Source organism: Schistosoma mansoni, assembly GCF_000237925.1.
Source record: "Schistosoma mansoni, WGS project CABG00000000 data, supercontig 0080, strain Puerto Rico, whole genome shotgun sequence".
NCBI classification, from domain to species: Eukaryota; Metazoa; Platyhelminthes; class Trematoda; order Strigeidida; family Schistosomatidae; genus Schistosoma; species Schistosoma mansoni.
Genome location: NW_017386030.1, coordinates 1,295,755 through 1,311,194, shown reverse-complemented (window position 1 = coordinate 1,311,194; position 15,440 = coordinate 1,295,755). Strand labels below are relative to the sequence as shown.

At 36.2% G+C, this 15,440-nt stretch overlaps 1 protein-coding gene across 1 annotated transcript; it reads left to right on the top strand.

Moving 5' to 3' along the window:
• Positions 1-3,036: 3,036 nt before the first annotated feature.
• Positions 3,037-11,399, top strand: Smp_133430 (hypothetical protein; the record flags this gene model as incomplete). Its single annotated transcript, XM_018790520.1, has 8 exons — positions 3,037-3,193; positions 4,539-4,595; positions 6,002-6,049; positions 6,099-6,155; positions 7,566-7,625; positions 8,912-8,980; positions 9,984-10,040; positions 11,339-11,399. Coding segments are annotated over 8 exons (507 nt in total). The 3' UTR covers positions 11,341-11,399.
• Positions 11,400-15,440: the final 4,041 nt, after the last annotated feature.

The following is a 15,440-nucleotide window of genomic DNA, read 5'->3' as shown; positions in this document are numbered from 1 at the left end:
CTCAACATAAACAAAGGGAAAAAGCCAGATTCACAAATACAACACGCTGAACACCCACTCAGTCACATTTGATGGAAAAACTTTGAAAGAGGTGGAAACATTCACCTATCTGGGAAGCATCATCGATGAACAAGGAGGATCTGATGTAGATGTAAAGGCGCGGATCAGCGAAACAAGATCATTATGTTTACAATTGAAGAACATCTAGATCTCAAAACAATTGTCAACCAACAACAAAGTCAGAATTTTCAATACAAATGTCAAGACGGTTCTACTGTATGAGGCGGAGACGTGAAGAACTACGAAAGTCATCATCCAGAAGATACAGGTGTTTGTTAACAGTTGTCTACGCAAGATACTTCGGATTCGTTGGCCAGATACTATCAGCAACATTCTTCCGTGAGAGAGAACAAAGCAGATTTCAGGGGAGGAAGGAATCAGGAAGAAGGGCTGGAAGTGGATAAGATACACATTGAGGGAAGCACCTAACTGCCTTAGAAGGCAAGCCCTCACATGAAGTCCTGACGGTCAAAGGAAAACAGGAAGATCAATGAACAAATCACGTCGGAAAATAGAGACAGACATAAGAAGAATGAACAAAAATTGGATAGAACTAGAAAGAAAGTCCTATGACAGAGTGGGTTGGAGAATGCTGGTCGGTGGCTTATCCTCCATTGGGAGTAACATACGTAAGTAACTAAGTAAGTAGGTAAGTAAGTAAGTTATTTAGTTAGTAAGTAAGTATATTTCTGATATGACCTTTTATAGTAGTAAACAAGTATATATTCTAGACAATGACGACATCGGTTAATGTATCATATCTAATCATTGTCGTCTATAATGGATGACCTTAAAACAAAGTATTGCATAATACAAAACAGAAGAATGTTAATAAAGATTTTCTGTTTACTATTGTCTGACATTCATTACTTTAAAAGCAATAAAATAAAAACAATGATGAAAGGTGACCTTTGTTTTTTGACACCGACAATGTGTTATGTAATTGACGTTGTGACCTTGTAATTTTCTATTTTTGCTCCTTCTTTTCAAAAAATGTTTTGCCGCCATTGACTGAAGAACTTCGCCTGTAGACCATTCCGTAGAAAACTAACTCGCTAAAAAAAACGCCAACCAGAAAAAATAATTCATTGATTGAAGAGAATAATTTGGAAAACAATATGAGAGAATCTGATTATTTTTATATAGTTGAGATCATGTGTCAATTCAAGGTAGACCACCATGGAAAACCTGGAAGCACAGGACGGTCGTTTCGTCCTATTGTGGGACTCCTCATATCCTCACTGAAGACAGTTGGTGAATGGTTGCTCAACTTCGTGGATTGGTCGAGGTTAGACATTCACACCATCGGATGCCGGCTCAGTGGTCTAGTGGTTAGGCGCTCTGTGGCGAGACTGGTAAGTCTTGGATTCGAATCTCGTGAGGTGGGATCGTGGAGCCTCACAATAGGACGGAACAGCCTTGCAGTGCTTCCAGGTTTTCCGTGGTGGTCTACCTTCAAATAACTCATGATTTCAACCATGAAAATACTGAAAATACTGAGCCCTAATATGAATTCATCATGACGATCTACTGGAATGGATTTTAATTGGAATGGAATTTCTCAGTTTGTATTAGGTACAATGTTGAATGTTTGTGTTGAAATTCAGTCAGGATGATCATCGAAACCGAAACAAATGAGTTTCGATAGAAGTTGCATAAAGAAGAAGAAGATAGAAGTGGAACAGATGGTTATAAAACAAGAAGAGAGATTTCGGTTTGTTCAAATGTCTGGCAAATGATTCGATAGAACTAAAAAACATGAAATCTGTTTTAAGAAGCTGTCTACTAATCTTGAACACGAATTTGTACTATGAGTCCATTTTGATTGATTAGCCTATGTTTACAAGATATTTGGTTGAAGAGATTCTTGATGAAAGGTTCTCAACTGTTCTCAGCCAAACCAGGTAATGTTCTTAAATTATTTTAAACAAAATATACAACAAACAAACAACTCTACAAGCTCATTAAAGTAACTGGACCAACAAACTCACAACTATATAGTTTGCTTAAAGTGAACGAACCTGGATTACCTTTCCGACCAATTCTTGTCATATCCGAATCCACTTATCACTCTATAGCAAAGGAACTAGGAGATCCCTGGGAACCTGTAAGAATCGTTGAATCGTTGTTCACCAACATCCCACCAACAAAGACTATCATGTTTATCTACTAACATATAAATGATAATGTGAATGATACTGGATTACCGGATTACGAAATTCTTACAAATTAGAGAAAATTTAAGATTCCCATGGAGAACGTGGAATCACTGGATGGCCGTTTCGTCCCATTATGGGACTCCTCAGCATCCACGATCCTGCCTCGCGAGATTCAAACCCACAACCTATCAGTTTCACACGCGATCGCTTAACCACTAAATCTCAGCTATTAAAATATTATATGTTCATCTTATATTTGTATCTAGCTAGAAATGGTCATAATATCAAATCCAGTTGGCACCTTCATTTTCTTTGTTTACTTTCTGTTGTTATCTGTCTGAGGTCATGAATATATAAAATATTTCTATGGAAAATAGTTTCTTTTTTTCACATTTTATTCTATTATTATTCACGGATATGAATGAAGTCGGTAAACGTGTAATACTATTATTATTATTATTATTATTATTATTATTATTATTATTAGTAGTAGTAGTAGTAGTCGTAGTCGTAATAGTAGTAGTAGTAGTGGTAGTAGTAGTAGTAGTAGTAGTAGTAGGAGGAGGAGGAGGAGGAGGAGGAGGAGGAGCATTAGTAGTAGAATAGGTGGTACATCTTCTACCTTATCATTATGATATAATCAAATTGAAGTTAGTTTACCAAACAAATTAGGTTGTTAGGACGTTTGGTTGCTTGTTTGTAAGAAGGAATGTTAGTTAGTTTCTAAGATGACACTTTAATTAACTGAAGTATTCAAATATTTCTTCTCTTTACTTTTGTTCTATTTTCAGCAGTTAACCAATTAATAACATATAGAATGGTACCATTAACAAATCGATATTCAACTTTTGACGATATAAATACCACAAAAAATTTAGTTTCGATAGCAACAAGAACCAAAAAAATGTACCACAGATTACTGTTTCATGTGAATTTGTTTATGGTTTGGTTCATTCATTTATCAATTGAAGATGGTATGTAATTGAATCATTGAATTAACTTATTTATCAAATATTTGCTTATTATTCATATTCATATACTTCTTATATCCTGTTGAAATGAATAATGATGGATAGATTATAAGCAAAGATGCATAGTGACTATCAGTGGAATCCAGTTTGATGCGTGTTTCGTCCTATTCGAGACTCGTCAGCTGGATGTACCTGCATCTGAGAGTTGATGTTCACTCTGAGACTCGAACCCAGTACTTACAGTTTATCAATCAGTTGATCAGTCATGGAGAGAACTGAAAGTATTGAACAACCATTCCGTTCTGGTATGGGATCAATTGAAATTACACATTAACATCGTTGGATACCGGCTGGCTCAGTAGTGTGGTGGTTAAGCGTTTGTGCTTGAGACTGAAGGTTCTGCGATTGAGTCCTTTATTAAATATGCTTGATGTACACTGCTGAGAAGTTCCATAATAGGAGGAAATGGCCGTTCAGGATCAATAGAATGATGACAGTCGATTAGATGTTCAAGCATGGGAACTTCTAACTGCTTTCATTTCACCCTTATAGAACCACACTGTGATGTGTTCCCTTATCCGAATAGAAAGCCAGATAAGTTGTGAATGTTATTTTATCGAAAGAAATAGTTACGATAATATAACTATCTCTGTACTCTATCTCGTCTATACAGATTCTTAACATTCATGTACAAATGTATAGATTGTCTCAGCTTCTATGTTATATTACACACCCTTATTATCGATTCATACTTTTAAATCAATCTATGATAATTTGAACAAGATGTAATTACCGAATCATCAAGTTGATGTACACTATGAAACTCGAACACAGTATCATTCACTTCAGACGCCATTGTATTATCCACTAAGCTACTGTGATCAGATAGCCACCGACTTGTGAAATGGCGTCCTAAATATCATGAAAGGCGTTTCCTGTACTACACTGCTCACCACCATCTCAACTTATGATACTTGTGATTTAAGGCAATATCAAGGCAATCTGCATAGGATGTATCTATGCTAATAAGTAAGTGATCCATTTCAATCCTGAAAATCGATAGGAAGATTCAAACAACCAATACAAAAATGAATTCAAACTTCAACCCATTTCAAAAGCTGTGTGGCTATCATGATATAGAAGCTATGTGCATAACACTATAGCGTAGAAAATGAGAGGTGTTGAGTTCGAGTCCCAGAGTGTTCAAGTTGCTGTGTAGATTCAGCATGTGGGTTATAGGAGAAGAGCATGAGAACCGAATCCAGAGTACAATTAGAAGACTTAACATGAACATAACAGTAAAGTATCTACATTTTCACTGGATGATTGGTTCTTTTTTGTTTTACAGATAACAATCTGATTATGAAAATAGATAATGCTGAACACGAATTGAAATATTTAAAACGTATGTCATAGTTAAAAAGATAAAAATCTACTTTTATAAAAATTCAATCTTTATATTTTGAAATTATTAAAGAAAAGCTGTTGAGATTTATGAGTATGATGAATCGAACGGTGAAGGGTTTCGAGCTTCCGAGAGAAGAAGAATTAACAGAAGAATGAATAAATAGATTCAACTGAGAAGCAGTGCTCAATGGACAACTGCTTGTGGTCGGTCACACACGCACTTTTTGTCGGCAATTTTTGTGTTACCTCCGTACTTGATGGGACTTTACCGTCGGAAACAGGTATTCGTGGGATTTTCAGAGTCGACCTTTCTAACCCCATCTCTCCTTGTGGGAAGGCATCATCGCTGTTATGCTGGTTGTCTGAAGGAAACACCTTACTGCCATCACACCTCTATACAGTCAGCAGTACGACTTCGTCTTCGGAAATTTAGCTTGCTGCATATAGTCTTACCGCTCCTCTACCGACCTGTCTGACATGATAGGATCTTGAGGAACGATTATTTCAGCCAGTATAGCTCGATTGGTTCATTACGATAGGCAAGCTCGACCATCATGTCAAGGTAGCAGCAACAGTTGTATTTTAAGCAAACATAGATAGTGACTAGTGGCAGAATCCAGGATGTGTGGCACGACGTCCTATTTGGGATTATGTTTAGTGCAAACGGTACTGGGTTCAAGTCTCAGAGTGAACATCAACTCTGGGATGTGGGTACATTCAGCTGACGAGTCACAAAAAGCACAAAGTGGAACATGTCCCGGATTCTATTACTAGCCGCTATCCATCTTTGCTTATAATGCTTGTGAATTAAGACATTATCGATGCACAACGCACGAGACTCACATATACCAATAAGAGATTGATCAACTGCAATGCTAAACATGAATAGGAAGATTTAAGTAAACAATACCCATTGAATTCAGATTTGTAATACCAGTTGCATATTCTATCTATTCTCAATTTACAGGGAACATAGAACAAGAAATTGAACATTTCAGAGAAAATGAAGCAGAATTCCTGAAAATAAGACGTAAACTAATTTTTAACGGTGGAGTTAGAAGATGACAAATAAGAAAAATGGGTTATATTATATTCACTTGGTATTGACTAAATGAATATAACTTCACCACATTGCACAATGAAGTGGCTATCAGGACTCAGTAGCTAGGTGGACAACACGATACCGTTGTAAGCGAACAGTACAGCGTTTGAGTCGCAAAGTGAACATCAACTTTGAGATGCAGGTAAATCCAGCTGATGAGTTCCACGTAGGACGAAACGCACATTCGTAATTCTACTGCTTACCATCTTTCCTTATAGATTGTATCATTGTTAATGTGTATATATGTGTATTGATCATTTATTGTTGAAAGATAACAGGCATTAATCTCGTTCACTTTTCAGATCAAATCAATATGGAATTGTCAACTGAAAATCAAACAATTGATGAATGTATGTTATAATATGAATGAATTCAAACCAATTTCTCTGTTTATTGTAGATCTGATGTGTAGAAGTAAACAATATAGATCTATTGAACTAAAGATTCTTATGAGAGGTTAGTGTCTATCCAATGTATTCCAGTTCAACATTGATGGATTCGATTGTTTCGAATAGGCATGAAGAATTGAAGTGTATATCATACGGATATATGATTTTGTAGTTTCACTCAATTACAGAGTATTCACCATGATGCATAGCAACAGTGTGTATGTAGTATGACTTTATTTGAATATTTCACAATGAACACACTCAACATTCGATCAACTCGCATCAACTATGTATGCAGATGAGGTGATCGAATATATAACCACAGAGAGAGAAAGAGAGTATGTTCAACAGACGCATGTTAAACTGTTGTTTTTATACGAATATAAATACCGACATGACCTGATACGAAGTATCGCGATGAACATCTCAAAATTATTGTCTTCATTCCTGTTCGTTCCCTATTGATCTTCTGCCAAAATGCACTCTATGACTGACCATCACATATACTACTTATATGGATATAAGTAGACCACATCACAATAGAATAATGAAATAAGATTACATGTACACCTTGCTGACGAGTGCCAAGTAGCACGTAACCCGGGTCCAAGGTTTCCTGTTGACCACCTCCGAACACCATCTTATTGCAACATAGCGCAAGCAATGTTGAGCCACCTAGACTAGTGGTCACATCGCAACTTGATCGATAGTATTCGGTCAGCACTAAGAAGGACTTGACACGCATGATATTGATCATCACCAAGTGATCAATCAATTACGATTCATCGCTCGAATTTATCTGTCATTGTGTTTTAATGCAACTTTAAATTCACTTATTCCAAATTGATTAGAGTTAATCAATCGAATAGACATGGAAGAAAGAATACATGGTATGTTTAATTTCCTCTAGTGTATTCATTGTGTAATCTTACCGAATGTAAACCGTCCTATTTGACTATTGAATTGTAGAAACGAATGTTAGTAATTCTGATATAATGAAGAAGTGTTTCAGTGAAGAACAGTCGGTTTATGCAAGTGAGTGTGAATACATACTGATGATTTGTTGGCATATAAGTTTCCAATGAGTTATGCAAGTATCATATGTTGTATATCTTGTTGGCATTGTAATTCTTGTGAATTGTACGTGTGATCAGATTGTGAAATTCCATGTGATGGTGATGGTAGGTCGAAGTGACTGATGTGACTTATTTGAGTTGTATGCAACTTTATGGATGTATATTTGAAGGATCCATCCAGACTGTTCACCCAATATCTTCTACGTTATTCCTGTTCCGGTGGTTGAGATCATGAGTCAATTGAAGCTACACCACCATGGAATTCATTTTTCGAATGATGATGGTGATGATGACGGTGGTTGATTTATAGATTGAACAACTCTCCAAACGAATATTATAATTCCACATAATTTTAATATATTTTCTGTAACATTTGAATTCTCCTTATCACATTCATACAGAATTGGTGGATGAATACAGAAATAAAAAATGTCGATTGCCCGTTTCTAACAATATACATGGTATGTTTTTCAAATGATTATATCTGTGTTTATCATGCATACACATTCTAATGCTTACTTACATACTTACTTTTACTTATGCTTGTTACTCCCAATGGAGAATAGGCCACCGACTAGCATTCTCCAACCCACTCTGTCATGGGACTTCCTTTCTACTTCTATCCAGTTGTTGTTCATTCTTCTCATGTCTGTGTCCATTTCCCGACGTAATGTGTTCGTTGGTCTTCCACTCTCCATTTGGCCTTCAGGATTCCATGTGAAGACTTGTCTTGTGACACAGTTGGATGATTTCCTCAGTGTGTTTCCTATACGCTTCCAGTGATTCTTCTTGATTTCTTCTTTCACTGCAATCTCACTTAAACTCTCTCACAATAGAATGTTGCTGATAGTGTCTGGCCAATGGATCCAAAGTATTTTGTGTAGACAACTGTTAATAAACACTTGTATCTTCTGGATGATGACTTTCGTGGTTCTTCAAGTTTCCGTCGCATACGGTAGGACTGTCTTGACACTTGTATTGAAAATTCTGACTTTGTTGTTGGTTGACAATTGTTTTGAGTTCCAGATGTTCCTCAATTGTAGATCTGCTGCTATTGTATTGCCGATCCGAGATTTCATATCTATCTGCATCACATCCACCGTGTTCATCAATGATGCTGCCCAGATATGTAAAGATTTTTACATCCTCCAAAGCTTCTCTGTCAAGTGTGACTCGAATTTTGCATACTGTGTTGTATCGGAGAATCTTGCTTTTTCCTTTGTGTATGTTGAGACCTACTGGTGCTAAGGTTGCTGCTACACTGGTCGTATTCTCCAGCATATGTTGTTGCGTGTGCGATGGAAGAGCCAGATCATCTGCGAAGTCTAAATCGTCCAGCTGCATTCTAGCTGTCCATTGTATTCCGTGCTCCCCTCCAGTTGTTGACGACTTCATGAGCCAGTCGATCACCAGGACAAAGAGAAAGGATTGAGAGTAAGCAACCTTGCCTGACACCAGTCTTTACTTCGAACGAGTCAGCGAGTTGTCCTCCATACACGATTTTGCAGTTTAATCCATCATAGGAATTCCATATGATATTGACTATCTTCTCAGGCACGCCATAGTGTCGAAGAAGCCTCCATAGTGTTGTACTGTCCAAGCTATCAAACGCCTTCTCATACTCAATGAATTTGATATAGGGTGATGATTTCCATTACATAATCGTATACTGAATAGAAATCTTCATTTAAACTGGTATTTCTTAGAAGATGTAGACCTAATGAACTAATTTTTGTTGTATTTTCAGATATCGAAGTGATCGAATATTTAATTTTAAAACGATTTTATTATGTAAGAGTATTCAACAAAGAACTATGTAGGTGAAACACTATTTTTCTTTGTACATACATAATTTAAATTACCTAACAAATTCATTTCATACATAGTTGAAATGATGAGTCAATTGAAGCTAGACAACCATGGAAAACATGGAAGGCTGGATGGCCATTTCGTCACATTCGGGGACTCCTCAGCGATGCACATCCACAATCCCACCTAGCGAGAAGATTGTTAAATTTTTTGATTGAGAAGACGAATCGATTGATCTCACGAGCGGGACTGGGGATGTACACTACAGATGAGTCTCATACTAGGACGAAACGACCGTTCAGTGATTTCAGATTTTTAATCAAGATCTAGCATCGATCGATTCATGATCTCAATGAGAAAAAATTCATTTGGAATAATTACCTCTCTCAACTCGATTTATTATTTATTTAAACACATAAATATTGGTACAATGGGGCACCAGATATATATGCGCAGCAAAAATCTAATTTGATTTGTGTGAGGGCTGTGATACTGCAAAGGTGCTCAAACTGAAACAGGTGGTTTTCTTAGGGGACCACACTCGGAGCCTTTGACTTAAAGATCTGATCTACAAGGCGGTGGAGCATCGTGAGGAGATACAGTCCCTTGGTAGCCGGTGATCAACGATTGATTCATAGACCATTTGTTCTATCAGGATATTGGAGCCCATGTGCACCATTGGTTTGGAATCAGGGTTTTCCAACTACTCTAGGTAGACTTTTCGTGTCCATTAACCTGGTTAAATCGCGTGAAATTTGCTTTTCGTCCTCTCAATTACCTGAACAACAGAAATGCCACAAGAAGGCAGTGATTAGTACTTCTCTGTATTTACGCGTGACCATGTGAGAGCATTTCGAGAGGGAGAATGGACTCTCCTCACTCAAAGCCATACTAGGGCGTTTAGGGTTCATAAAAGTCAACAAATGTATCTGAACTCAATTTAGATTATTGAAATAATATGATTTAACTCTTTTAGGATAATGATTCTATTTGCTTTTGTAAAATTTTAGTTCATCATCAATTTTTATGGAAGATGCTTGAAGAAATGAAGAAACAGTTACCGAATTGTAAGTAATACAAATAATACATAAATATATGATGGTGGAGAAGATTCATATCTCACGTGTATGATTTTTGTTGGAGTTTTGTTCTTTGAGCTAGATTATTTGATCATGGAACTTTCATTGTTATTCTTAACGACATCATCAACACAAACCTCCGATGGAAGTGCCGATGACGTCTTCCAGAATAACAATAAGAGCTCCATGATCAAATCGGCCAGCTCAGAGAACAAACCTCCATCAACATATACATACATGTAGATATATAGATATATATTATAATTCTCGATGGAATTTCCAAATATCATTGTGTAAGCAAATGTAATGAATTCAAAATTTCATTTAAACAAATGAATACATTGACAACATTATTTAATCAAATAACCTATTCGAAAGACTATGGTCTTCATAAGATACAGAAAACTAGCTTATCTACTTACTTCCTTACGCCTTTTACTCCTCGTCGAGGAGCATAGACCACCCACCAGCATTCTCCATACGACCATGTCCCAAGCAATCCTTTCCAGTTCTTTCTAGTTCCTATTCATCCTTTTCATATTTGCTTCTATTTCTCGGCGAAAGGTGTTCTTTGGCCTCCCGTTTTTCTGCTTCCTTTCAGGATTCTAAATTAGGGCTTCCCTGATGGTGCAGTTTGGCGATTTCCTTTCTATATGTCCGACCCAGTTCAAACGTCTTCTCCTAATTTCCTGTTCAAATGGAAGCTGGTTTGTTCTCTGTCACAGTAGGCTGTTACTGATAGTATCTGACCAGCGAATGTTGATTATTTTGCGTAAACAACTGTTTATAAATAATAGTACTTTCTTGACGATGGATGTAGCAGTTCTCAACCTTTTATTTCCGTACAATAGAACTGTCCTGATGTTCGTATTGAAGATTGTGACTTTGATATGGATTGACAGTTATTTTGAGTTCCATATGTTCATCAGTTGTATGAATGAATTCTTTACTTTGCTTATCCTCGGCTTTACGTCTGCATCCGATCATCCTTGTTCATCGATGTTGCTGACCAGTTATGTGGAAGATTCCACATCTTCCACAGTTTCTCCATCAAGTGTGATTCGATTGATGTTCTCCATGTTGAATTTGAGAATCTTGCTTTTCCCTTTGCGTATGTTGAGTTCTATTGATGCAGAGACTGCTGCCTCATTAGTTGTCAATCGCCTGTATTTGATCGTGTGTATGGGATAGGAACTCTTTATTCAAAATTCGTCATATTTTGTCATATTACTGATTATTTACAAGCCTTTCTATTAGAAGTTTATATTTTTTTATTTCAATTTCAGAATCTATTGGAAGATGGACAAATTCACAGTCAACCGAAAGAACTATTCATCACAATAAAATTGTTTTATCATTAAGCAATATGTTTTTAATTTGAAAGTGTTGTTGTAGTTATGCCTGTTACTTCCAATGGAGCATAGGCCACAGTTCTGGTTAGCGAATTTTTTAGCAAGTTCGTTTTTTACGGTATGGGGTCAGTAACATCATGCACAATCCTCCTTCTCTGTCCGACCTTGGGACCAGCAGTAGTTTCGAGAGTGGCTACAGGCGGAGTAATTGATAGTGTAGTGAAGAAGAAGAAGAATACAGATGAAGAAGACCAATTTATTATTTGACACGAAATTACACAGTGCTTTCGTAAAGTGTGAAAAACATACATTAAATAAACAAACAAACAAACATGAATTGCACATCTTCCATCATTTGTTCCTTGAAACAATTCGTCGTTCCTTCAGTTCTATTGTTATTAAAATCGCTCTCTGTTTATGTTCCTGTTCCATTCATCAATTTGATCTTCTCAGTCTTCTACTATCAGGCATTCTACCACTGATTGGTGTCGCATACTACTTATATCTGTCAACGTAAGTAGCAAGTGCCACAGTAGTAGTTGTTGTTGTTGCTGTTGTTGTAGACTACGGGTAATTGTTTTAGTGAATCCTATAATCCTAAATTTGTTCCTATCAATATTTGTTCAAAGATAGTTTTGAAGTGTTTGCTACTTATATCGACATATGTGGTGTACAACACTGGTAAGGAATAGAATGTCTGACAGAAGAAAGCCGATAAGATCGAGAAGGAAAGAATGAGGCAAGAAAGCAATCGGTATGGAAATGTAGGGACAGTGAAGTCTGAGACAATTGATTTAATTAAGATATTCTGTAATTTTGTGTTCAAATACATTCGAGTATCCCCCACTTATGTTCTCGTTCAATACAATATCCTCATGTTAGACAGATATGATTTCATTTGAATAATGAAAAAATTCATTGATACACATAGAGTAGTTATCTGTGAAAGGTACTTTCATCAGTATGATTATACAAGGTATAAGTTGAAAAGTATTATTTCCTGATAGAAGGAAATAGACATTCGGCACATGCAGTGTAACTTCGAACATGAAATTATAAACTTTATAGTAAGTCCCTGGACTTCGAACAAAGTGAATGTAATAGAGATTTCTTAGTCTCGGTTTCAGACAGGATGCCCATTTTCAGAATAATACTAATCATATATATACTAGTCAAGAAGAAAATGTAATTACAATATAACTTTCTTGAAGAGAATGACGAATGAGTACGGCCAACGTGTCGAGTGAATGAATATGAATTTATTTCATATTAAATTTTATACAGAAACACCGAAGACAAAGGCTTTCATTCAGTCTTGTGAACCACATCGATATGCTTCTGTTCTCTGAATGTTGTTAGCGTCTCCTAACTGTAGTTCAGAAAGTAAATGATAACAACATTTCGTATACTTTATGGTTTGTCCTTTAATTTGCCTCCAATAATATCGGACGATGATTTTATCGACAGGCTCACCAATTTAGTGGCCCTAATCTGTATCCAATAACATCGTTTCCGACTGTCATCGAGATATACATGCCGCCAATTCTCGCATATAATCATCGACTTAAATCGTGTTAATGAATAACCGAATAAAGTAATTCTAATACGAGAATGAATTTCCTACATTCATTAATCTGTACAGATAATCAAGGAGACGAAACGAAGTGAAGAGAAGCATAGAGGAGAGAACGAAGTACATAGAAGCAAGACGAAATGATGAGAAGTGAAGAGGCGAATGAATCAACTTGCTATGATCAAGCATGATTCCTCTTGAAAGACAATTTTATCTCATGCAAAATATAATGATATTGTATACAAAAGATGTCAAGTTTCATTTTTCTTTATTTCAAATCTGATATGACCCCTTATAATAGTGTAGTGAACAAGAACACGGGTGGGGACAATCGAATGTAATTAAGCACAACTTACAGACTATCTTATTAAATTCTGATAACCATATAGTAGTCAACTGTTAATTTGCAAACTATCAATCAATTGTCTCAAACTGAACTGTTCTTTTTGCAAATATCAGTCCATCTTCTCTGATTTCATTATTCATGCATTTTCGTACCGATTGCGCTTCATTCCTGTTCGTTCCCTATCGCTCTTCTATATGTGACCATCACCATATACTACTTATATGGATATAAGTAGACTACACCAGGTATATATTCTAGACAATAACAATATTGTTTAGTGTATTATATAATACATAATTCCAAATCATTGTCGTATATGATTGATGGCATTAATACAAAGTTATTCATAACATAAAAGAGAAGAATGTTGATAGACATTTTCTGTTTATTATTGTATTGATATTCATTACTTATAAAGCGATAAAACAAAGATCAAAGGTGACCTTTGTTTTTCGACACCGACAATATATTATATAATTGACGGTGTGACATTTTGCTTTTTCAAAAAGTATTTTGCCACCATTGATTTAAGAGAATATTATGGAATAAAATATGAAACAATTTGATTATTTTTATATAGTTGAGATCATGAATCAATTGAAGCTAGACCACCATGGAAAACCTGGAAGTACTGGATGGTCGTTTTGTCATAATATGGGACTCCTCAGTAGTGTGCATCCACGATCCCGCCTCTCGAGATTCAAACCCACGACCTATCAGCCTCGCGCGCGAGCACTTAACCGATAGAACACTAAGACGGCTGGCATCCAACGGTGTTATTGTCTAACTTCAACCAACCCACTAAATTGAGCAACCATTCAGTAATGTCTTCAGTGAGTTGATATCTCCCAACAGACCTGGTTGAACTCCACTGGTTACTGCTTCTCACTAGAACTCCAGGAAATACCTCATGGAACCAGTCACTAGTCAATAGCCGTCCAGTGCTTCTAGTTTTTCCATGGTGGTCTAGCTTCAATCGACTCATGATCTCAACTATATAAAATTACTAAAATCTGCACAAAACCCCTTTCTGATAATTTGATTATTATTATTATTATTTCTTTGTCATTTCATAATTAAGATTTTATTGAAATGAATTCTGTTCACTCTTACTTATAACTATTAAAGTAGTATATCAATTTTCAAGTTATTGATTCATCCTTTTTTTCTTATTATTATAAAGTGATACGTACTTATTAATATGCTGATTCCACCCGAAAATGAAGTCTTATTTAGTGGAAGAAGAAGAAGAAGGAAGGTGTTTCAAAAGTATTTCATAGTGACGTTGAAAACACTAGGAAACATTCTATCTGATCAGTATTGTACAGATGTTTCACAGAAACGTCTCAATAGTGAAGAGTCACGTATCCTATTTCTCATTCGATGATTACCTATCATGAGACTATGTTCAGTATGGTTCCAGAAACTGTAAGAAGCTCATGATCATATGAAATACAATCAGTACCTTCTATTTTCTGTGTATGAACTAATCTAGAAGTAAAGTGGTTCTTTTCACACTTTGCACCTATTCTCTCATTTGCAATTCGTCGTCCTTATTTAGTCACGGTATTTACTGTGAGCTGGTGCATGAGTAATCTTGAAAAATCGTGATATTAACCTCTAAAGTGGTTCAATATTGAAGTGGGCTGTGTTGGTCGACTCAGACAGCATGACTGAAGTATTTGAGATGACGTTAATGAATGATTAGATAAATCGAGTAATATGATACAGAATCGATTGTAATGACAAACATATATATTAATTATCAGAAGGGGTTTTGTGGAGATTTAGTATTTTTCATAGTAGAAAGCATGAGTCAATTGAAGCTAGACCACCATGGAAAACCTGGAAGCACTGTTTGACGGCCGTTTCGTCCTATTATGGGACTCCTCAGCAGTGCGCATCCACGAACCCGCTCTCGCAAGATTCGAACCCAGGACCTACCAGTCTCGAGCCAAAGCCCTTAACCGATAGACCAATGAGCTGACATCCAATATATATTCATTCTTAATCTTAGCTTACATCTAAAGTTTCGAAATGACCTTATATTTCTTACTCAGTAAATTCATTTTCTCTTCTTGAACAATAATGTATAGTTTAAATCTATTACCATCGAT